This window comes from Thermobia domestica, chromosome 6 (genome assembly GCF_964235325.1).
Source record: "Thermobia domestica chromosome 6, izTheDome1.hap1.1, whole genome shotgun sequence".
In the NCBI taxonomy this organism is placed as follows: Eukaryota; Metazoa; Arthropoda; class Insecta; order Zygentoma; family Lepismatidae; genus Thermobia; species Thermobia domestica.
The window spans coordinates 281,607,189-281,633,670 of record NC_137459.1 but is presented as its reverse complement, the minus strand read 5'-3'; the positions used below and the strand labels follow the sequence as shown (position 1 = coordinate 281,633,670).

Genomic DNA, 26,482 nt, shown 5'->3' with positions numbered 1-26,482 from the left:
GTCTATCAGCGCATGAGAGGTAGGTTTTAATTTTCTTTTATAGAAGTAAAGTAAAAGAATTTATTTTACCTTAAAATGCTTAGTTATAATTTTATTTATACCATGTACAAAATGATAATAATGAAATTATTTGCATAATATTTGAGTTATTAGTTACTAAAACGGTTTTCGCTAGAAAACCAAACTATTATAACTTAGACCGTTTTTTTTTTTTTTGTTTTTTTTTAACTAAGCTTTTAGTAGTGGGAGTAATTAAACTCACAGAAAAATGTAAAAACCTCTCACCCAATGTTCAACATTGCTTTTTTCCACATGGGTAAGTAATTCTTTTTGACGTCTCGGCTGCCTCCGTGATTTTTTTTCTTTTCTTCCTTTCTGCCAGCCTAAATCCCATTACATTACCAAATTTTATTAGTTTTTAACTTTACATTAAAAACTCCATTTTTAACTTTACATTAAAAACTTTTTTTTTTTTTTTTTACAATTAGAAAGTTTTATTAACTTCTATCTCCATTGTCCCTTAAGACAAGTTATTATTACCAAAAAAAAAAAACACATTATAATGGTTCCTCTTTTTAAGTTTTTTTTTAATAATTTACTTAGGCACTATCACTTTTTTTTGTTTACAAATTATCATATCGATCTATTCCTCCTTTTTTTCCTCATAAAATTTGTTTTCAACACACTAGGGATAGAAGTGATATTAATCTGCAAAGTAAAACAATGAAGAAGAGCTTTCAGAAAATGTTGCTACTTTTCAAGTATACGTTTATATTGGACAATAGAAAAACACGTGCATAAGGTTGCACCATGTCCACAGTCATACTTTTCTACGTGGGAGAGGGAGGACACAGTGACTCAGTGCTCATCTTTGGTGCAAAGGATTTTGGTTTGATTCCCGCCCACACGATTTTGTGTTGAACAATATCGTGTCTGTGGGTTTTCTGTGAGTTCTCCCTTGTTCCTACATTTTTATCCCACCATTATTTCATAATTCAATTTAATTAATTCATCCGTCTCCTTTAGCCTAAGGGCAGTAGCATAGGATGCAAAACTAGAAATTTCATTTCATTGACAGAATCGATTAGGAAAATTCAATTGAAAAAATGAATTGAGTACTGTTGGCAACATCATTTTCTTTCCTTCACTTCTTAAATAACTTGAATTCTTTGTGCTCAATAAAGTATGCAAAGCTAAATTCAATAATTCTATGTACAATGAATATATATGGGATAATATTATTATGCAATGGCAAATCTTTCCTGCAATATTTATATCTAATATCAGAATTTAAAGAATACCTTCAAAATAAAACATCACGAAGGTCCCAAAGCCAGGAAATGAATTTGCATTGGGAGGGGGTTCAAAGCCAGATTCACCACCATTCCAAATATGACTTCCCTGTTGCTGAACTATAGATCCGCCACTGCGTACTCTGTATTTTAAGAGGGATGGTTCTTCAACACATGAAGTGCACACGGCAGTATGCACTTCATTATCGTTTTCTTCGCTTTCCACATGACTAGTTAACAGATTATCGAAATACCATTTCCAATGAAGAACATTTTCGGAGTCATTTAGGATGTTTCCGTCTCTGGTTGATACCTTTCTCTGAATCAATGTTTACTTTTTGTTTTTGCTATTTTGTTCTATTTATACAAATGTATGTTTACTACTCCCGTATTATCCTGTGTTCAAAGTATTTGGATTCTGAAGTCAATTGTATTAGTTTTCTTATTTTTTTTAATGTGTTTAAAATAGTTGAAGGAATATGGGGATTCATTTTCTTTCTGGCACAGCGTTTATCTTATCCAATTTTCTACTTAACACAACATTACGTATAAAAGAAATCACCTCCAATTAGTAGCATTTATTAATACTTATCGACAATGATTACTACTGTCTTGAAATCGAGTGCATCAAAATTTAATTCCAGGCCGCGGTTCATTTACTTATGCGCAGAAAATTCAATCAAATACTTGTCAACCACAATAATAAATATCAACATTACACTTACTATAGTTAATATCTTCATCAGTATGTTAAGTGCAACAAACCGAATCTGTTGTCATCAATATTTTTCGACGTTGTAACAGAGCCGCCAAATGAATTTGTTTCCAACTGCATAGCAATAGTATTCGTCCCAATTCCCAGCTGCTTGTGTTGCAATACTCTTGCTTATTTCGCCACAGATAGACCCTAACAAAGGGTGGAGTATACTTATTTATGGCCACAGTTCTAATAATATGTTAGTTCGTATGTCACTCTTATTTACTCTTTGGAATAACTAATCATTATTATTTTTTGTTTTCAGGTTACTTATGCTTTCTGTAAAGAATTCATCAGTCTTTTACTGCAACATGTTGGACCTTCAGGAGAAGTAGCAACAACAGAAATATTAGTCAAATTATTCCAAAAGGTACATTCCAGTGGTTACTAAAAGACTTTGTATGCTTTTATTGATACTGATGTTAAAAGAATTCCATTCAAGTTTTAATGTAATATGTAAAAATCGTATGTTAGGTAAAATAGCTATTCCTTGATGTTACTTCTGTAAGTATTAGAAGTTCATTTCGGGAGTCTATGCTTGAGTTTCAGCAAAATTTATTTTACATATTTTACCTATGTCATACTATATTGCCTATACTGCAATTTAAATACCAAAAATTGCCTATTATTTATATTTTCTTCAAAATCAGGATTTCGTTGAGATAATTACATAGATCTTTTGTTCAGTAAGAGTTTCTGTCGCTTACTAGAAATTGAAAAATGACAAAAACGAACTTTATCGAGGTCAAGATGCACACCATACGTAGAAAGAGTGTGACCTCAAGAAATGTGCAGAGTTGCGGCTTATAAGGACTTGGACAAACTAAAAAGAATTTGGCAAATACTCAACAATGAAGATTTATCAATCCACATGTTTTTACGTGCTTTAAATATGACTTAATTATATCCTTCAAAATATAAAGAGATTGTTCTAGAAATGTGTTATACGATCAAAGCAACAATTGAGGGGCTCATGGGAAGATAAGGGTAAGCGCCAACTCTATCAAAATTTATTTATTTACTTACTTATAGAGAATACTATAAGTAAAGATACCCATTTACAGTATTCATAACAACAGATATACGTGTAACAGAAGGATAAGCATACAAGTGATAATTTTAGTGACTGTGTAATCATTGATTCTGTCACTTAAAAAAGTACTGCTTTTTTAATTTAGTGAAGGACATTCTGAATATATCAATACTTGGATCAACCACACAAAGTTTGTTGTAAAGGTCACACGTGCTCCAAATAAGTGAGTTTTTCATTATATTGGTTTTCAACGACTGTGAGATAAGCCAGCTTTTGGACGTCTTCTGGCATTGGGAACTTTAAATTTCAGAGGTTCAAGTAATTGCAAAACTTGAGTTTTGTTGTGTATAATTTTGTATAGAAGGCAGAGTAACCGAACTTTTCTTCTGCTGTCAAAGGATACAATAGTTCATTTGTTTAATTAAAAAGATTGGTATGTTTAAAATTTAAGATATATGCCTATTTCCTTAAAAACTAAGTACCTTGCGAATTTTGATTGTATCATTTCTATTTTGCGGCTATAATTTTGCTTGCAGGTTTCCAAATTTTGGAAGCGTCTTCAAGTTTCGAGTTAATTATTGCATTATATATCGTTTTTATTGTGTCTTGTTTCTTGAAATCCTTTCTAGTTTGTATTGTATACCTCAGGTTTCTATAAGCTTCGTTCACAATTTTTTTAACGTGATGGGAAAATGTTAGTTTGGTGTCAAAAGTGACCACGAGATCCTTAAACTCTCCGGTCATTTTAATATTGTCGTTGTCAATGCAATTGCTATATTTTAGGGATGCTTTCTTACGCGAGTATGACATAATTTTTAGATGGAATGGTTTGGATCCAAAACAGTATATAGGCAGTTGAAGCTCAAAACGTACCTGCACATAGCAGGGGAGGCTTACTCGGTATGTGACATTGCATTACATTGCTTTATAAAATACTTCACTATCGTCTGGAATCAAAGTTAATGATCACTCCTGACGGATTACCAAAATATGTTAAAATGTACGTAGAATTTACACTTATTTGAAAATGACCGAATAAATCTCGGACTGTTATGTGTATCATGCTGTAAAACTTTGGATTGCAGTCTGAAGCAATAAATTATAGGTCACTTTTGAATAAGTGAATAGTTTTTATGAAATGATAAGATTCTATATATAATTTATTAGATATACATGGAAGGAATTTTATGCTTCTTTCTTTGGAAATAGTTCTATACATGCAGCGACTAGGTATGTTTATGAAGTATTTGAACACTAGTCGTAATTTCAATTTCCGAATGTAATCAAATCCTTGTCTCCATTATTTCGAGTTACATTTTAATACATATCTCGGCGCTTGTTTTATTATTATTTTATTATTATTATTATTATTTTTTGCCTGCATATTTTCTATTTTTAGTCCCTGAACATCCGATCGTTAGTAATAATAATAATAATAATAATAATAATAATAATAATAACAATCAAGCAATATCCATTAAGAATGAAACAAAGAAAAAAGTACTTAACAAACTACTTTCGAATTGTTGCCCAATACAAATGTTTTGTACAGCTTTGTAGTTTCACTAACATATCTACTAAAAATATAGTGTTAATTCAAATGTACAATTAATGACCTTACAAGATTAATTTAATAATAATTGATCCTTGATTCAAACTAATGTAATTATAGTAAATAATTACCATTTCTTGTTTTATTTACTCATTTACTTTAAGTCAAATGTTTCAGTTAACAACAGTAATGCTTTAAGATATTAAGCTCTTTTTAACTCCACCACTTTCTTTCTAGAGTACAAAGGCTGATTCCTTATCTCAAGCTTATCATCGTTATGCTCTCAACTACATCAATGCTCTGAATTACTTAGAAACACTTCGAAGACAAGTAGAATTTTGCGAATTCGAGAAGGTAAGGTTTGCTTTTGAAAACAGATAAAAATGTCTATATTCCTTAGCTATTTTATTATTCCCATGCTCCTTATGATAGAAATAAGAAAAAAAAAGAAAAGAAAAGAAATAAAGAAAAACGTAACTTTCAAAAATAGTTAATTTCATTAATTTGTTTGTTTGTTTATTTGCTATAGTACATAAGGAGCTGCTGTAGATATTACTTTTAACAACAGTTAAGTTTGAATTTAGAATTATTGGATTGACTGTTACACTCCAATATTCTCGTGACAATGCGGTAATATCGCACCAAGTTTTCTTTTTCTTTCTTCTCTAATATTTGTACCTCTTGTAGCTTGCCTCATCACAGGTTGAAGAAGGGACTGGAACAAGGAAGCAGGAGAAGACGACTCAAATTTCACCTGAAATTCAGTCATCTTGCATCGTTCAACAGTGAAAGGATTTTAAATTCCATTCTACTAGCATATTAATTTTGATCATCTATTGAAGAATTTTCTTACGTCAAGGCACAGGATAACTAATTTCCACTGTCATTCATCAGTAAAAATTGCCTCTAGTTCTGTTTTGCATTGTTTTGATTAACCTTAATCAAAGATTTATTTCTTATAAATTTCTTAATGTTACTTTGTGTATGTTATTGAGCAACTTTTCTATTATTTTCTTTTTTAATCTGAAATGATTGTTTTATTTTACTTGAAGTAGTCACACTAGTGTAGCAAATACGCCGAAGAGTGATGTAAGTTTAACTGTGCTTTTAAATCTTCATTATTGATATTTTAGTACTCTTTTCCAGTTTAATAATACAAGCAATTGCTAAGTATCAACCGAAAAGGAAAGAAATAAGAAAATAACAAAACATTATAAAAAGCTTGTATCTTTCAGAATTGAAGGTGACGATACTTGCAACAAGTAATTTGTCCTTTTTTCTCTGTATGTGTTTATTACCTAGATAAATTACAAACCACATAATTTACTTCTTTTAAAGTAGTTCTAGCCTCGTAAAATAACAGTGTATCTTGGAAACCAAATACAAACGAGATAAGTAAGTATATGTAAAAGCAGTTTTGACTAAAAGGGTGGATTTTACGCCTTGGAGAAGTTAGTTGTATTGCATGTTCGTCGGAATGCAGACAATCTTAATTATTTCAGAGAAATCCAAATCCACAGAAAACATGGTTCTCAACCATTGCTGAAACAAATTAAAAGTGAAAAGAGAAACAAACAAATATTTTTCCAGATTGGCTGTTGTTCAGAGAAGAAATCTTGTTGCTGGCAGAACAAGTGATCTTAGTTAACTTTTAAATATTAGTTTTTTGTTTCAATATGCTTTAAATGAAGATAGAAGCAGAGTGTATTCTATTTTACAGTCACAAATTCTAGGAAATAAGCCGTGACATTCATTGCAGCCTTCAGATAATTCACTTCGTACTCTAGTGGAAAATAGAAATATTAATGCAGAGCTAAGGCAAGAATCAATACAAATTCCTATCATAACATAAACGCAAGGTGCAATATTAAACAATATTTGATCATATCCATTGCACAATTATATGTGAAGGTTACTTTTATATGTGTTCTCAGTATAAAATACATTTTTTTAAAAGTGAGAACAATCATACAATATTACAATGCTCAAATATGATTGAGGAGAAATGTTAAGATATTGATACTGATGTGATATGGATCATTCTTCAAAATATTACGCATTTGTAGTGGTGCAGAATGTTGAAATGCTTGAGTGAAAGTATACATAATGAAAACAAGATTAAGATATATATGACAATGTATTAGTTTCCAACACAGTAATCAAAAGTATTTCCCTGTAATGAACACTTATACTTAAGAAGTTGATCTTATTTTTCGTTGGAAACCTATGTGGCTTATCAGTGTGAAACTAAGCAAAAGCAACGTACTTTCGATTCTCATTTTCACCAAATGTTTCTTTTAACACAAATAAAGTAAAATTAATAAATCAGTAGCGAATTCTTTTGCATTTTTTCGTTCATACATACATACATATATGTACAATTATCTATTTTGCCAGCATATTGGAAGAAGAACTACAACAAAGCCTTTACTATATTTTTAATCCTGAATTATTAATTAAACCAATTAACTTTTGAAGACAAAACTAATGAAAACGTTTTTGTAAAACCAAAGATCTTAAGATAGTTACTTCGATAGCATGTTCCACTTCACAAGTATTGTGATGAAACAAATTAAATTATTATTTTATATGAATGAAAAAAAAAATGTGCATGAAGTCATGTTTTAATTATTTTTATTATAAACCGTTAAGAAATTCTAAAGAAACGCTACGAAGATATTTCTAACGAACCTCATTCTGTGAATGAATTTGATATTAGCATTGATATTACTGGAAAGAATTACCAAATTCATTCCACGCAGTTACATCATCATTAGTATTTCAAATAGTATCTCTTCCATACATGTCAATATAAAACCGAGTGAAATCATCGACGGTACCAGTACTAAATGGATTTTTGGATTTCTTTCTCGATAGATCAAATGTTTTTTTTTGACAGATTTAAGGCAAATTATCCACAAACAAACAGTTATAAGTTGAGTCCAGTAAGTTGTACTTTAGAATAATTTATATCGTGTACACAATAAAAGAAAATCTACTTCTTCTTGAATATTCTGTGTAGATTGATACTAAATCTCATTTGCAAGTTTATTTCTCATTAATGAAGACTGAATACTTCCAAATGAGTTGCTAATAGTTGAAAATCCGTAACTCTTGAAAACGTTCTACAAGAGCTGAGACGTAACCTATTTGTCTCCAAACAAGCCGAAGACAACTTACGAAGATACGAGTTTATAATATATTATATACATTAATATAGTGAAAAATAATAAGTAATAACCATATATGCTGCATCGTTAAATATGAACCAAATTTCTTTGATAGAAGTACAAGATGTCATGTAACCTTGATTCTATATAAAACAATAGTAAGATATACTAAATCGTAAATAAGCCTAGTGAACTAATACAATGACAGCTACTACGTATAAGTACATGGTACGAATGTTGTATGGATTTTTTATAAGATGCTACCATTTAATAACCTTAAGAAGAAAAAACAACAGAAACCTGGGAACAACAATTGCTCTTCTAATGTTGAGGCTAACACGTAATTAATTAAAGAAACAAAATTAGAAAGTTAAACCATTATCGAGAAAAATATTTCATTATTTTTATTATAAACAGCTTCTACGAGCGGAAAATGGTGACAAATTACCCGTCTTCACGAGAGTATTGATGTGTAATGATTTTCCAAACCTCCCTCCTATCTTTTAAGAGTGGTACTTATCGTTTTCAATAAAGTCGATCCATATCAACAGTTTTTCTTTTCTTTTTGAATGATTGAGCAAAATTCTATTTTGTTGCATTTACGGATTATTTCTACATATAAATATATGAAAGATAGATCAATTGAGAATATCCATATTGAAGTAACCTTCATATATACTGTATACCAATAAAATATATATTAATAAGATTTGTATCATCTAGGAAATATTGGGTCAAGTTATAAGAAAAAAGTGACAAAGTACTCAAAATTATCTTCTTTTTTTCGCAAAACAGGAAAGTGGAAGAAAAATTGTTGATATGGGTTCAATATTTCATTATACTGTCTGCAATTCAGTTTTATATCTTCATTAATAATTGCTGTGTTTCGCTTTCTTCTTAATAGTAATTAAAAATATATATATATTTTAAAAAAAGCTAGATTACTTCCCAAGGTAATTTTCCAAATTAAATCAACTTACGTTGAGTTAAGAATGCTAGGTTCGAACAAAATATATATTCAGAAAACTAATATTTTTAGGGATATCTGATCACTATGTCCACATTTCCCACAGCATCACGAGTATTGCCACTAATTTCGATTGTATTTTAAAATTAAAAGTTTTTATTTACATATTTATTCCTTCAGTATTCGTCTTAAAGAACGAAAGATTTTGTTTTGAGTCATTTTGTTTCAGAGCAGATTATTAGTTCTTATCTCTAAGAACTCATTTTACTTTAAATTGCACATGTAAAATTCAAAATTATGTTTTTGAAGCATATCCAATCATGTTAATGTACCATTTCGTAAATTTGTACCGGAGATCGCGGTGGCTCAGTTGTAGAACGTTCACCTCTGGTGCACGGGGTCCTTGGTTGAATCCCAGCTCGCGCCAAGTGAACTTCGTGGTGGACAAACACCGTGTACGTGGGTTTTCTCAGGATTCTCCTGTTTAATCCTACTTCATTCATTCCACCATGTCACTCGTTTCTCATCCTCACCGTCTCATTTAGCCTAACTTCCATAACCCACGGACGTAAAAATTAAAGATTTTTTTTTTTGTGAATTTGTATTTATAAGTTTTGAATTACTTGCCTTAATTGCAATTTAAAACTATCTTCCTTAAGAATTTTCAATTTTTGCATCCTACATATGAATAAGTTCACTCAATTAGCATTTAAATTCCTAAATTAATTGTTTAGAAATATATTGTTGCTTAATCTACTTATTATTGGAAATTCTGCGCAATCATTGGATTAAATTCTACTACTGCTGTAAGTCTTTCAGGTAAATTGTTAATTAATATTTCTTCTTACTTAATAGCAGATATAAACTAAATTAAATTTTCTATTTCCAATGGTGACTTAGCGGTAACGCACATTTTGATCCATTTTTTGGATCACTCCTAAAATTCTTGTTTTGCCTTTAAACCATGTACTTCGCAAGAAATTTCTCTTTAGATGAACAAATTTAGAAAATTATTTTCTTGGCTAGTAGCTTATCAGCAACCAACCAAAGGTAATGATGTAAAATTAAACAGACAAGTGATGTGATTAACATCACAACCGAGCGTCTTCTTTCTTTAAGTTTGATCACTTTCAACTTCATGTGTTTTCAAATATCCATGTAAACAAAAGTGAATATACGCAGTTCTTCTGGTTCTTCAAAAAAAAGATGTAGTCTTCTTAAAATCACTCCGAAAACAACAAATACACTTAATAATAATAATAATAATAATAATAATAATAATAATAATAATAATAATAATAATAATAATAATAATAATAATAATAATAATAATAATAATAATCACACACTTCGTAAAACATTTATGTTTTTTTTTCGTACTTGAATTTATTTTAAGTCGCATTCTTCGTTGCTTTTTAAAGATTGGAATAATTCCAAGACTACCTTTTTTTCTGCATTGTTTCTAATGTATTCTCTAATGTATTGATATTTTTTCTTGTTTTGCATATACAAAATTCGTTACGCGAGCAAATGGCTTAGTGTTCTTCACTGCTTTGAAACCGGTCTGTAAAATAATTCCTGTATTGGGTTAACTATGCGAGAAACCAGTAAATTTTCAGGTTGTAATTCACATAACACTTTCCAAACTATTTCAGTGTACAATGAAAATAATCTCTCGATTCTTCAACTAAACTTTTTTACTTTGTACTAATTGTTATGCTTTAAAATATTTGACATTAGTTGCAATTGTGTGAATGAATAGAGTAGAAATAACTTTTTGTTTGAAATAAATCAGTCGGAAATTAGAATATCTTTCTTTCTTAATCAAAATAATTTAACCTTTCTACATATATCAGCGAAGAAGATTACTTTATTTTTCTTCAACTTGAACTTGGAAGTCCAATTTACTTAAAGATTTTTTTCTTCATTCAGGAACTTTTATTTCACCTGACTTTTGACTCAAATTAATGAGGGAAGTAATTGCAAGACAGTGTACTGAAATATTTTCGTTTTTATATATGTATGTATTATTGCAAAAATTTTAAAGTATAAAGTTGTCGTATTATTCTTGCTTAATGCACAGCTATAAGAGGTTTACAATAAAGTATGATTACTAAGACAATATGTATTTACCATAACATAATTTTTGTTTCTAAACTTTTTCCCTATGTTGAAATTTAAGTATTTTATTATTTAAGATTGACTCTAAGTTTTTTCGAACTTCCGTCACTGTGTCACTGTAGTATGAGTTGCTAAATTACATTATGCCGGATGTTCTAGACCACACGTACATCCATCTGAAAATCTAAATAACTAAAATAAACAAAATCTTAGAAACGGTATTTCATTATATTTAGCTATTCTATGTCCAATTGCGCTATTTTGAGCTTCCGATTTTTACCAGAAATACATTATTCAGACCAGAAGTTGCATTTTTTAAATTCAACATGGTACTTTTCATCATGGTGTCGGATTCTACATAAAACATAGAAAACTTTTGTTTAAAACATTTTGGTGAAAAATGCTTCTAAAGATCTTTAAAATACATTTGAAATCGACTGTTTCTTGAATGCGGTATAAGTTTCCAGACCATCCGTACACCTCTCTGGAAATTTGAATAAGTAAAACAAACAAAGTTTTAAAAACGGTACTTCATGTACTCGGCTATACTCTATCGAATTGTGCTATTCTCAGCTTCCGGTTTTAACCTTAAGTACGTTATTGGGACCGGAAGTTGATTTTAAAAAATGAAATATATTCATGTTCATGGTATTTTTGAATTCTACGGTTTGCAAAAATGTATGGAAAAACTTTCAAATGGTCTTTAAAATGCGACTATTTGCTTCCGAATGCGATATTCATTTACATAGATAAAGTGATGTGCCTGCTCATTAAGTCATTTTATGCTCTACGCATGTGTATTAGGTCTGTTTCATAATTACCCATTCATAGTACATAAAATGTGTCTACGCATGCACAGTAGGTGAAGTTCGTCTGTACACTTGCTCAATAGATCAGGTTCATCTGTACACATGCACAATAAGTCAGAATCTTCCCTACAGAAGTGCAGTGGTTCGTTTCTACCGTATGTATGAATAATATTGGGTCTGGCACGCTTTTATGCAAGTTGTTAACAAATATTTCTTATATTTGTTCAGCATACGTGATAAGTGAGTTAATGAGGTTGTGATAAATAGCCTAATAGTTCAAGCCAAGTGCTCGAACTGGTCACCATTTTCCTCGATGCAAGCCTTGACTCTATTCGGGAATGGATTACCAGCTCCAAGAACTTCATCAGCCGTAAGAGATTGGGTAGCTTCTCTGATTCGATTACTCATTCTTTCCTCGTAGTAGGACGTTGATTATAAACTAAATCCTTTACTCTGGCCCACAAATAATGATCGAGGACAGTAAGGTCTGGGGATTGAGGTGAATAGGTAACATTTATCTGTTCATTTATTGGAAAATATACCGTTTAGTGCACAAGAAGCACAGTGTGATATATGTGATAGACATATGTCCTGTTGGAACCACATGTTGCGAAGTGGCTGGAGTTGAATATTTTCTAATAAAGTAGGAAAATCTTTTTCTATCAGTTCTGCATATCTGTGACCATTCAAATTTCCAATACCACACCAAACATTCACTTTCCAAGCTGTATTTGCCTCTACATTCTTCTAAAATTTCCATAATACCATATGCTTCTTTATTGAAATAAACCATGGTTTAAGTTTAAAAAGAAAAAAGTAACAATATGTTGTCACGTCACTACGATCATTTAGTAGTGAGTGTTAAATTTACTATATTTCATGTAAGTTGGCAACAGTGCTTGTTAAATATTGCACTGTTCTAAAAGTAAACGCTAAATGTGAAAAAGTTTCACATTACCTTTGCATTTGCATACGATCTTAACGAAGTGACAACATATCATTCCTTTTCCTCTTAAGACATGGTTTATTCCAATAAAGAAGCATATGATATTATGCAAATTTTAGTAGTATGTAGAGGCACCTACAGTCAAGATGCAAAATTGACAACAACAACTATAATACCAGAATCCTCACACACGAGACATTCCTCGCGGCTTGCTAGACGAGTGAGAAATTATGGTACCATTTAGAATCAGCATAGTAAAGAATGAAAGATTCGCCGTTTGGTTTGAGATGAAAGGACGCCAGATGTTGTTGTATCTGCAAACGTGTATCCAGTGTTCGAAGTGGAAAAAGAACAGAGGCGGTATGTTTTATTACAATTTTTACTCGACATACTGGCTATCTAAACGTTGAAATACAGTGAGGGTATGTTGCCAAAAAGATTGCATTTATATTTACATAATGACAGGAAACCATTGGAAAGCTTCTCTGTAGTTACGTTTCGTTTCTCTGAACATTTCGTTTCTAATCATTTTGTTATCCTTTACTTTGTTCAAAAATATTTTTTTTAGTTGAATTTTGATAAGCATCCCCATAGATATTAGTAAACTGCAATAGATAGTATCAATTTGATTTGAGTTAGAATAGGTTGTTACTTGAGTTACCTGTAGTAAGTTATGCAATAAAAAATGATCACCTCTATTAGTTGTATTATCTTGACGTAGCACTATGACTTAAATTTTAACGAAGTAAGATTTAACGAACTTGACGAGTGGAGAGATTAAACCTTAGTTACTGAAAAGATGTATCCGGGAGTAACTGAGAAACAGCACCCCCTATTTAACTCACGCTTCACATATGCTGAACACTATATACGAAAATATTTATTAAAGAATTGCTTAGAATCGAATCAGACCCAGTATTGTTAGTGCATAGCGTAGAGATCACCTACTGTACATGAGTAGAGAACATTTTGACGTACTGCGCATGTATATAAACAAATCTGACTTATTCTGCAAACGTAGAGACGAGCCTAATCTACTGCACATGCGTTGATACACTATCTTCTATCCATGAGTAGAGATAAAACCGACCTAATACACATATGTAGAGCATAAAATGACTTAATGGATTGTCGGATTACTTTATCTATGCAAGTGAATACCGCATTCAGGAGCAAACAGTTGCATTTAAAAGTTCTGCACATAATTTTATACAAACCGTAGAAGCGGCGAACATAGTGAAAAGTACCATGTTGCTTTTTAAAAACTCTGGTGTGAATACGTACTTAAGGTAAACAACGGAAACTGAAAATAGGACAATTCGATAGAACATAGCCAATTGCATGAAATATTGTTTGTAAAATTTTGTTTAATTTACTTATTCAGATTTCCAGAGGGATGTACGGGTGGTCTGAAAACTAATACAGCATTCAGGACCAGCCGATTTCAAAGGTCACTTAAAAATCTTTATTTTTTTATTTTTTTTCCCCCACAAAAATATTTCAAACAAAAGTTCTCCCCTTTTCCTTACGTAGGATCCAAAACCATGATGAAAAGTACCTTGTTATATTAAAAAAAAAAAAAAAAAAATCAACTTCCTGCGTTCATAACGTACTTCCGGTAAAAACCGAAAGCTGAAAATAACACAATTGGATAGAATATAGCGGTATACATGAAATATCGTTTCTTTAATTTTGTTTATTTTACTTATCCTGATTTCCAGAGGGGTATACTCTATATTACTATTACCTATATACCCTGTATGTGAATAGTAATATAAAGTGCCTATAAACTATTACAGATACATATTTTACAAATTCAACAATGAGATCTGGTTTGTGAATCAAGACTTGTTTGTCAGGTGTTCTGTAAGTGCAACTAGTAACCTCAGAGAATGGAATCGACTTCCGTAAGAGAAGCAGGTTCCGTAGCCAAGGAAACACAGAGTCAGACTTCTCCAAATATTTTCTTACTCTGTAAATTACGCCAAGCAGTCGTCCAAAAATCCTTTTCCTTGTCGCTTGTTTGCTGTTGAATACGAGATTTTCTCTTCTCGGCAGAATATATGTAGTAATTTCTAACGACCTATCATTATATCAGTACTGCTAGTCTTCCATTTAGTTTTTTTTTTTAGAAATGCCCTCTTAGTCTTTGTAAATGATTAAGTGTGAATGAGAATGTAAACGTAAGATGACAATTTTAAATAGTTGAAAGTGTTGTACATTTATTCAACTTCCTTCCTTCCGCCTCTAATATTCACAAGGTATCTGTTGGTCAATTTTACTTCCTTTGCAGGGGGATTTTCCTCTTTCTTCAAGGTTTTATACACGGTGTAAACGGATTTGTCTGTAGGTTAGTTTCAGTCAACAGAAATGAGGTCAACATTACCCGATATTTATACATTTTAAAGATTTCTCTCGAAGTAACACAATAATACCGTTAATGTCTGAAACTGTACATATGAAAGAAATGAACTTGGTAAAGCAACCATGTATAGAAATTATAAATTACCATTTGCATATAAATTTAGTGCGTAGGTATGCATTTACCACAAAAGGTAAAAGTATAGCATAAGCTTCTCGCCATAGAAGGCTAAGAGGTTGAATTTCCCTAAAATTTTGTTACATTCTTCAATTTCGAGGATAATATGGAACGCCATGTGCTAAAATGCTAAAACACTTAGGCTCTAATCCACACCTCAAGCAGTATTTCGACATTTCCAAACTAGCTACAGTTTTGTAGTTACGTGAGTTAAGTTCTGCAACCTCCTCCGCTGAGCCTTTCTTAATGTTTCTGTATGATATTCCTTTCATGTTCCATATTCTAAAATTTAATTTTGCTCCCATTCACCATTTTCATAAATGTATTCACATAAACAAGCCATTTTTACGATTATTCGTCTCTCTCTCTCTCTCTCTCTCTCTCTCATGACTTAAGTATATATATGAGATGATCCTACCAGTAAATCTCTTTTCTAATAGGTCATATGATCCCTTAAAAAAATTGGTTGGATCATCGCATTAAGAAACTAAATTTAACTTACAAGTCAGAAAATTCTTAGGTTCGAATCCAAACTTGAATACCCATATATTATGAAGTAACAGCGATTATGAGCTAATTAAGAATTATAGAATAACATTCAGTTATTTAATAGATCAATGTGTGACCTATATTGTTTAAACCTCAATACTTTTACAAAATAATATGTTATATATCTGTGCATTTAGCAAGCAAATCTCCAGTGAATGTGTAGAAATGACAAGCTCATATTTATGAAGTACCACTTTCGTTCCTTTTAACCCTTTTCTAATATATCTCACACAAGATAATCCCTCATCCCTTGTACCTTCTCCGTTATTGGATGAAGAAAGACGTGATGAATACTGGTGCAAGTTTCCCCTACCTATTGTATTTCAGTGGTGCAACAGGGATCCACGATGCAAAAAGCTTCAGTTAACTGATCTTCTTGTGGCACCTGTGCAACATATTATGAAGGTTCCGCTCATCCTAAAAGAAGTCGAAAGTCGAACAGAAGAGCAAGAGGAGAAGGAACAAATCAGCCAGATCTTAGAAATGGAAGAAAACTCACTCAGTGAGTCAAAACAACACTTTATATTCATTTTTTTTAAAAAATTACTTCTAGTATAATATATATTTAGAGAGAAATTAAGTATTCCGTCGCACTAAGGTATATTTTGACAAACATGAATATAGTCGCGTTAGCTACTAATATACATAAGTTTTTCATGTGTTGGTAAGAAGTGAATAATTCTCTTATAAGCTATGAAAGTTAAATCTATTAAATTCCACACTTACAGTGTTTGGTACTGTTTTTACATGATACAACTGTAAATATTTATTAAAAAATACCAATAAAATATTAAATGTTAATTTAGTGATTAAGTACAGACGGTTTCATAAAAGTAATTTCGAAGAGTTTCTAAAGTGAGGTGAGTTTCTAGGTACATCCAGCGCTTGCAATCATGCAAGAAATATCAAGATTTCAAATATAACTTTCGAAGATATGCACTTGTGTACTACAAAGAGAAATGTGTAAGCACGACTTTGAACCTTGGTATGAACAACAAGTTCTGATTCAGTAACTGATATTTTACGAAGTACCACGATTGCCAACAGGAGGTATATTAGTGAATAGCAAATGGCTGCTTATAAAATAGCATGAATACGGCAGAGTTATAATAAATATCAGTAAAGGAAACAAATTGAAAACTTTCAGTATCGTCGTAAACTTGGTTCAAGAACAAAGTACTTAAAAAGTTACCATTCAATGAAGTTGGCAATTCAAAGGCAGCTCAATTGTTTCTATGAAATTAGATTAAAATAATCGTATCTAACTTTGCGAGGGATTGCATTGTAACACAAGATGCTAAATACAAACAAATAACTTTTGAAATAATTGTAAATGAGTTTTAAAATATTAGGAGCACCTCCAGTTCTTCAAAATATTGCACTTTAATAAGCATACGACTACTGTACGAAAGTTATCTCCGGTTCTCCCAATTTATATTTAATTCTTCAGGAAATTATTAATGCTACCAGTATAATGAAATTATTCCTCAAATGTTTTGCCATCTTATTTATTTATTTATTTTCATCTGGTAGTATAAAAGAATGAAGTCTGTGCCAGATTTATTTATACGCCGTCTACTTTACATGTTTTACTAGATATCTTTTATGATATGAACTAGTATTGGACATTTCAAAGAACAGATGTATGCAATACTCATGTTACTAATGGCTAAAATACATACATAAATGAACATGATAATGAATATGTTCTTCAATAAATATTTCACAGAAAATTAATGTGGTTGTTCACGATTATAAAACGCACATGTTTCTACAATAAGAGAGCAATGACTGAAACTGAAATGCAAAAGACGTGCACTCAATGCTAAAATACATACTTCTGGAAGACTGAACAATACGACAATGGTTCTAAAGTTAAACAGTTGGAAAAACGCGTAAAAGCTTACGGGGAAATTGTTTCAGACACCAACAACAATGAAAATGTGCAACAATTACGAATAATTTTTAAACGATTGAAATATCTAATTTATTTATTAAAAGTAGTAAAGATATCAGGTATGCACTATATTGAATACGATGTTGACTTCATATATCAACATTTTATTGCTACATAATTAACGCTCATAATTAAGTCTTTATCATTGAAAATAAATTTGAACATACATAGTTATCGCAACATTATTTTATAGTTAATGCTATTAGTTGCAAATTATCAGTGCTGCAGGAACACTTCTGAATTCTTTGTAATCTCAGGAAATTATTTTATTACATTAAAAACGTTTCGAACACATCTGATAACTATTACTTAGAATTTAAAAATAAGTAAAAGAACATATTGGAAATGATCAACTATAAAAGTATTTTAAGCTCTAGAGATTTAAAAAGTCATCAAGGAAATACAATTTTCCAATCGAACAGATTTTTATATCATAGCATTTTTTATCAAAACAATAAGAAAAAGTCAATCCTGGTATGAATTTTTGTACTATTTTCATCTCTTCTTTCTAATTCTTGACGACACATTCTGATCGTTCTATAGCATCCTTTCGACTCACGATTAACCATATATCAAATTTGTATATACGAGGTAAGTTCAAGCTATAACTGGAGTTTTTTTTTTTTCTCTGTTACATAGAAAGAGAACATGTGAATCAATTACTGTTCTTTTCCAAGGTACTCCCCATTCACACACTTATCCCATCCATGTGGGGGTCCTGCGGTATAGAATTCTTTGGCACGATTTTTCAGTCATTTCAGCACACGTTTTGATTTCGTCGTCAGTGTGGAGTTTTTCCCACACTGACCAAAAAGATGGAAGTCGCAAGGCAACAGGTCAGGACTTTACTGGGAATGGTCTAGGATCTCCAAACCAAGTTTGGTGATAGCTGTGACCGTTGTCGTGGCCGCAGGAGGACGCGCGTTTTCATGTAGGATGGTCGTGCCATCCTTCACCGTCTGTGTTCGTTCTTTCCTTAAAACCTCTTTGACTTTGGTCCGGGTAGGCTGCTGTACTACGCTGCATTGATTGTAGCCGCGTTTGCCATAAAATCAGTGCATTTAACCCTGTCTTTGTCCTAGAATACCGTCAGTATCACTTTGCCAGCGGACGCTTGTGCCTTGAATATTTTCGGTTGCGGCGAGTCCGAACCTCCAATCTATGGAGGAGATAGATGCCTCCACACTATGGTGGAGCACTTTGACTCCACAATATAATGATGCACCCAGTTCTCATCGCAATTGATTACCTTTGCTAGGAAGCTCTCGCCTTCCTTCTGAAATCTCTGAAAATGCAGAGACGAGACGTTTTCCGTACACTGCGTCTCTTCGAAAGTTAGCACTTTTGGACCCATCTGTCTGTGTTCTCGAAGTGCAGATGCTCGTGGATGATCGTTTTTACACTTCCTACGCTGGTGTTTGTTTTCTGAATCAAATCTCTCACACCGAGGGTTCGATTACTCGGAATGAACTGCTCCACGCAACGAATGTTGGTTTCGTTGACTGCAGTAGCTCGTCGTGGAGTACTGGCCACGTTGAGAACGTATTCTCTTCCTGCCTTGAGTTTTGAACACCAGTCGTACACATGCGGCTGAGAGAGATTTTCTTCGAAATATTTCGCACTTAATTTTCTGAAGATTTCAGCGGATGATGCTTTCCTTCAGGAGGAATATGATGATGCAACGCTGCTCTACTGGGACCACTAATTCCTTACTGCCAGACTTGTTGTTATCGTCCATTGTCGCTCTCTGAGACTCCATCTTCTCAACCGCCCGTTGTCGCAGAAAAGTGTCAGGACTACCCTATCACAGGATGGGACAGGGACGCCAAGCTGCGCACAACAACATCTAGAAAAAATAAATTCCGGTTATAAATTGAACGTCACTCGTATGTATAACAAGTTTTAATTTCAGATTTTTAATTCATTTGATATTTATTATGTTAAATTTATCTCTATTATTTTTTTTTTTAATTCTCTTTCTTAATGTGTTTTTTTTTCTTCCCTATTTGCTTAAGATTTATTTTGATTTCTCATATTTCTTTCAAGAATCTGTAAGAAATCTCTTCTCATTCTTCGCATTCCAAATTTTAGGATCAGATTGGAAAGCGCTCTGTAAGATGAGAAATGGATTTAAATTTTCAGTGAAAAATAAAAATGAAAATATAATAATCTGATCAAATTTGATAAATATTAACATATAATAGATTTGATTTTAAGCAAGTATTAAATAGCAGTTGAGTTTAAAATGTTTAGTCATATTTAACTGTGAAACATTGAAAATCTTGTCGATTGTATTTACAACAACACTATTCTTTCAGATGATAGTTCAGTATTTTTTGTTCCTAGATTGTAGACACATTTAACATTTGTTTCGTTTTATCTCAGTTTTTCATTTTGCATATTACACTACAATTTTTTAATTATTTTACCATTTTCACATTAATTTCCTACTGTAGATATTCTTTGTAACTATGTTACCAAAGTAAAAAATTGATTTTATTAATTTGCATGGCTAAAGATAAAATTGTTAATAACAGTTTTCCTACTGATCTAAAATTTGTTTGCATTACGTAAGAGGAGACTTACTGTTTCCAGTAAATGAATAATAACAATAATAAATTATCACGTTTACTTGGAAAATCCTATTGTATGCATTATTAAATAATAAATAGTGAAATAGACAATTATTTTTTGTAACTCATTGAGTAATATAAACTAATCTAGTAACAAATAGTTATATACATTATGAATATCGGTGTTCCTTTTGTAGAGAATTCTTTGCGAAAGTGTTGCGTGAACCTAGTTTTGTCAAAATTCCACTGAAAAAGGAAGAAGAAGAAGAAGAAGAAGAAAAGTTGCATACAGTTTCAAGTATAATGTATAATGTTATTCATGAAAATTGAGTTTTATCTATAATATAATATTCGTTACATTGAACCTAGATTCAACGTTATTCATTTCAGACTAGGTCTTACAGCAAACGTAATTGTCATCGTGAAGATATATAACAAATTGAAACGAAAATTGAACTAACAGCAAATTATTAAATTATCAACTTAAAAACTAAAAAAGAAGAAGAGGAAAACTTAATTACCTCAGGACCAGTACCTATATATAAAGACTGAAAATTAATTTTAACAAATACTTTTCAAAACAAATGTTCACTGCGTTTCGATATATATATATATATATATATATATATATATATATATATATATATATATATATATATATATTTTATTTCACAGCATACAAACATTAATATATCATAGCAACCTAGATTATTTGTGCTTTGTATATTACAAATTTGCTTCAAAATAACTACAAGAACAGGAAATTATTGATAATATCAAGACTAGAATGTCCACAAAAGAGAATGATAGAAAAATGTGAACAATTGCAAATATGTAACACTGAACTCATTGGCAGGAATACATCTAGAAGTTGCACTAATTATATCAAATGAATTGTTAAATTACCTGTAAAATTGCTCGTGATGATAACATGGTCTGAAACAGTGACTAGTAGTAAAAATGTAGATGAAAGTCTAATACTCACTGCAAGAAACAAACCACATCACTAGGAAGTACTTTCGAAGATCATGGTCTTCATCTTCAGCCTAGGCACACTTCGAAAAGGATTCAAAACATAGGAAAGAAAATATGGATAGGTAAAAATGGACAAAAAAGATTTTAAAAAATGCTGAGTAAAACTGTTCTTGACACTAGAAATAGACACAAATTAATGGTAATTCACTTTTCAGTGTCTACTGTGGTTCACTGTTGTTCACTGTTGTTCACTGTTTTTTACAGTTATAAGTGACTAGTTATCTTCAGAATTATAAAATAAAATGCAGATTGAGTAAGAAACATTGATAACACAAGATAGAAGATACGTAATAAAAATGAATCCTATTTTCGGCATTATAATTCCTGTAATCACCATGAAGAAAATTGTTTGTGCTATTGGAAACTGATCGTGAAAAATAAATGTGGATCGTACTGTTAGAAACTAAATGCAAACGCCGGCTGGATTCTTGTAAACTTTTAGGTGTTCCTATTCAAGTTTCTAAACATCAACAGCAGTGCATCTTCTGCTTATCGATGAGAATATTTGAACTCAGAAATACTATTTAATATGATTCAACAACCAATGAAATTTACAATTTATAATGTTTGTTTCTGCAAAATGAAGAAAAAATGCTGTTATAATGGATGTCACTATTTCCAAGTGACACATCTTTGCTTTTTGTTTTTTTAAGAAAGTCCAGTTTTCTGAAGCTTTCAAACAGATTTTCTCATTTATACAATTAGTGTTTAGAAACTTTAAATAAATAATATCTTACCAATAAAGTACGGAATATATAACTTAAAAAAGTTTTCTTAAGTTCAAGTATTTTCTTTCAATATTTTTTTTATAAATAAGAACTTTTCCAATTTAAAAAATGAAGTTCGACATTGACTTCATAGTTAAAGTTTGGCAAAATAAAAATTGAAATTAAGAAACTTTTATAACTGCGCCAATACAAGAGTAAATGAACTGTTATGAGAATATTAATGTTTTGTTTTATTTAATAATTACTTATTTTTTTCCTGAATGTAACAGGAGAACTGGATGACAAAATGAAATGGCTGAAAAACTTTGAAAGGTTACTGGAAATCCAAAGAAACATTGTATGGCCTTCTGTGTATGAATTAGATCCTAAAACATACATCCCTGAGTTCCTAAAACCAGCCTTAGCTCGACAACCTTGTGAGAGACTGATTGTAAGCCCTCGTCGCCAAATAATAATTGAAGGCCCGTTGCAACTCTGGGATACAGGGAAGCCGCTTGAAATGTTTGTTGTTCTTTTTGATGACATGCTTCTCATCACTCGAAGGAAAAAAGGATTACACAAAAAGGTAAATGTTTAATGTTGTTTCTATATATATATATATATATATATATATATATATATATATATTGTCTTTTAATATTTGTAACAACGCCATTAAAATTCTGCATTTTTACACTGCTTGTTGATATTCAGTATAATTTGAAACTGTCTTTTACGGGTTATAATATTTAAGATCATCATACTTCATTTTCTCCTGTCGTCGCTCGAAAGTTAAAATTATTTATTTATTTATTTATTTATTGTAGATGATAAAGACCACAGCCGAGGCCAAAATGGTCATATATACAATCATGTACAATAAAATATTGCGAGAAAAATACAAACAAAACAGAAGAAATTAAAAATACATCAAGTCATCACGACCAAATACAAAAAAAAAGTAAATAAAAATTTTACACATAAGTTTGATACAAACTAAATTATAAAATAAAATTACAACATAACCCCGATTCAATAACTATTAAAGTAAACAGGATGTATTATTAAGAATTTAAATATATTGAACATAATAAAAATAAAAAAAATTAGAAAAGGATTTATAATAATACACATGGACAAATATAAACAATGTAGGTAAAAGAAAAACAATGAAAATTCAATAGACAATATACCAAACCATGGTGAATTTTGTATATTTATTAAATAAAACACTCCAAGTATTGTTTTTTAAGTATTGTAAAATTCGGATCAAACAAATCAATTTTAAGAGATTTTTTATTTATATTGTCAACACTAGTAAATAGTGGAGAACCAACCAATTGATTATTACATAATATGGAACGGTAAACCCTAGACTTATACAGGGGAACTTTGATATATAAATATTCAATTAAATTCACTCTAGCATGTATTATATCATGAATAAATTTGATTTGCCTTAAATTTCGCCGAACTTCAAGAACTAGTAAATCCAGTTTAGCAAGAATCTCCCTATTAGTCATATCGCATAATTTAAATTTATATTTTAACCAAGCCAAGAAAAAAATCTGGACTGACTCCAGAGCTTGAGTGATACTAGTAAGATTGCGGTTCCAGATTAAACTATTAAATTCCAAATGGGATCGAACATATGCACAATATAAAATTTTACATGTTGCAATGTCTTTAAAATCTCTAGCAACCCATTTGATGAGTCCCAGATTCCTTCTAGCCTTGGAAACCATGGTAGAAACATGATGATCAAATAGTAACTTAGAATCCATCATAACACCCAAGTCTTTGTTGATCGAAACAGGTTGAATTGTATGCTGATTAATTGAGTATGAAAAATATGATATATTCGTTTTCCTAGAGAACGATATAATTTTTATTTTGTTCATGTTCAAGGGAAGTAAATTTTGTACGGACCATTGATAAACTGAGTTAATATCGGCTTGTAATTTAAGGTGATCCTGATTACTTACTATTTCTGAAAATATCTTCAGATCATCCGCGTACAATAAAAAAGGACATTTCAAATAATTACTAATATCATTCACATATATTAAAAATAATAATGGACCCAAGTTGGATCCTTGAGGAACACCCGAAGAAATCTTGTACACAGATGACTTACAACCCATATATCTAACTACAAATTTACGATCAAACAAGTAGGAAGCGAACCAATGTATCAAAGATTTAGGAATTTCAAAGGAATGAAGTTTCTTAAGAAGCATATGATGGGATATTTTATCAAAGGCTTTAGCAAAGTCAAAATAGATAGTATCCACTTGACCACGATTATGCACAACAGGAGAAACCAATGTAAAAATTTATTCAAATTTAGTTCAGTTGATTTAGCCTTCAGAAAACCATACTGTTCGGATATAATAGTGTGTTCAACGGAACTATAGAGATAATTGTAAATAAGCTGATGAAAAATTTTAGGTATTACATCAAGAATAGAAATAGGTCTATAATTAAATAGATCTATAAGTTACGAACCTTCCATCAGTTTTCGGAATTGGAGTTACAAGAACAGTTTTCCATACATTAGGATAGAAATGAGATGCTAAACTCCAATTAAAAAATGATGTCAAAATTGGTGCAATTATATACCTTTAATTATAAAAATCGGAATTAGATCAAGACCTACAGAAGTTTTAACATTTAAAGATTAATAACATCAATTACCTGTTTAGTAGAAAAGAATATTTGATCACTACAGAATTGACTGGCCATAAAAGTAACATTATCATCATTCACATTAATATAATCTTTATGATAAACAGCTACAAATTGTTTGGCCATAGCTTCAGATATCAGTTGAGGATCAGAGAGAAATTCGTCGTCAACTAATATTGCCTTATGTCCATCTTTAGCATTTATTTTATTATTCGTATAGTCCCAAAATCTTTTAGGATTATTTTTTAAACTATTCTCAATTTTATTATAATATTTAGTTTTATCAATAGTGAGTTGCTTCTTAAACTCAGAACGAAATTTATAGAATACGTTATAATCTTGAAGAGATTGGGTTATTTTATACTTCTTATGAGCATTATTTTTTTTTAAGCAAGTAAATTAAATTACGACAATACCATCTCGGATATTTAGAAATTGATTTGGTTACTAAAGGAACATTATTCCTAATTGCATTCAATATAACATCATTAATATTTTGAGTAGCAATATCAATATCTGGATTCAACAAAATATTGGCCCAAGGAAACCCTTGGATTTTTAGAAAAATAATCACCCTTTTGATACAACAAAAAGCTATCACTGGTATCTCCTGTAATAGAGATAATAATCTAACAGTAATCTCAATCGAATCGTGATACTGATCAGGCGGAACCAAAGATACTACAGAATTATTAGATTGAACATAAGTGTTGTACAAAATTAAATCAAGACCAGACGTTCCTGAAACAACGTTCAAATTCATATCATCTAAAAAATTAAACAGAATTTTAGCCTTAGTTTTAGAATAATAGTTTATATCATTTGAAAGATTTCTATTCGTCCAGTCAACTTTGGATATATTAAAATCACCAATAATCACTACTTCATAGTTCAAAAAGTTCACTTTGGAAACAATATAATTAAGATAATTCGTAAAAATTGTAACTGAATAAGTTGGATGAAAATAACAGCATGCAACTAATAATTTTTTCCCATTAGACGTATCAATCTCAATCCAAACACACTTAATTTCAGATTCCAAGTCAAATCTCCTTTGATAATTTATATTTGCTTTAACTGCTAGCAAAACACCACCACCTCTGTTACACTGATCAGTAATATAATTCCTATCGGAGCGAAAACATTTATAAGTTTCAGGAAAATAATCATCAGTATGTTGTTTACGATTAAACCATGACTCAGTTACAGCAATAATATCAAAAGAGCAGTCGGCAACAGAATAAAAAAATATATTACTTTTTGTTCTAAGTCCTCGAACATTTTGATACAAAATATGGACTTCCATATTGAACTAGTTATTGTTATTAACATTATTTATTTGATTTTCAGAATTAGTTGTTAAAAGTTTACCATAAAACGGACCGATTAATATGCCACTGGGCCAAATCATAGGATCATTAATAATCCCAAAGTCAGATTCAAACACTTCAACATGAAAAGAGGCATAAGTATCGTATTTAGTTTATAATCTAGTACATTTGACATAGGTTACATTTCTATCACTCACAATAGACTCAACATCACTTTCTTTTACTGATGGATCAAATCTAGTGACAAATAATGCCCTTTTTCTACTTTTAGCAACCAAATCAATTTTATCAGAACCACTACCAGAAGTCAACTTACGTTGATTTTTATGTAAGCCGGTGCTAAAATTCCCTCTATTATCTGTCTCTCTTGATCTTTTGTTCTCTAATCTCCTTTTATTACGTAAAATAACTTGAACCCATTGATCTGTGTTCGCATCAAACTCAACTTCTTCCTGA

At 30.9% G+C, this 26,482-nt stretch overlaps 1 protein-coding gene across 3 annotated transcripts in view; it reads left to right on the top strand.

Annotated features, from left to right (window-relative positions):
* The window catches only part of LOC145688508 (uncharacterized), a 906,862-nt gene that overhangs the window by 857,599 nt on the left and 22,781 nt on the right, over nucleotides 1-26,482 (top strand). For all 3 annotated transcript variants that reach the window (XM_081762852.1, XM_081762851.1, XM_081762850.1), the window contains 4 exons: nucleotides 2,315-2,419; nucleotides 4,872-4,988; nucleotides 16,063-16,237; nucleotides 22,298-22,593. In XM_081762852.1, the coding sequence (XP_081618978.1) occupies nucleotides 2,315-2,419; nucleotides 4,872-4,988; nucleotides 16,063-16,237; nucleotides 22,298-22,593 (693 nt within the window). The remainder of the gene's footprint in view (nucleotides 1-2,314; nucleotides 2,420-4,871; nucleotides 4,989-16,062; nucleotides 16,238-22,297; nucleotides 22,594-26,482) is intronic.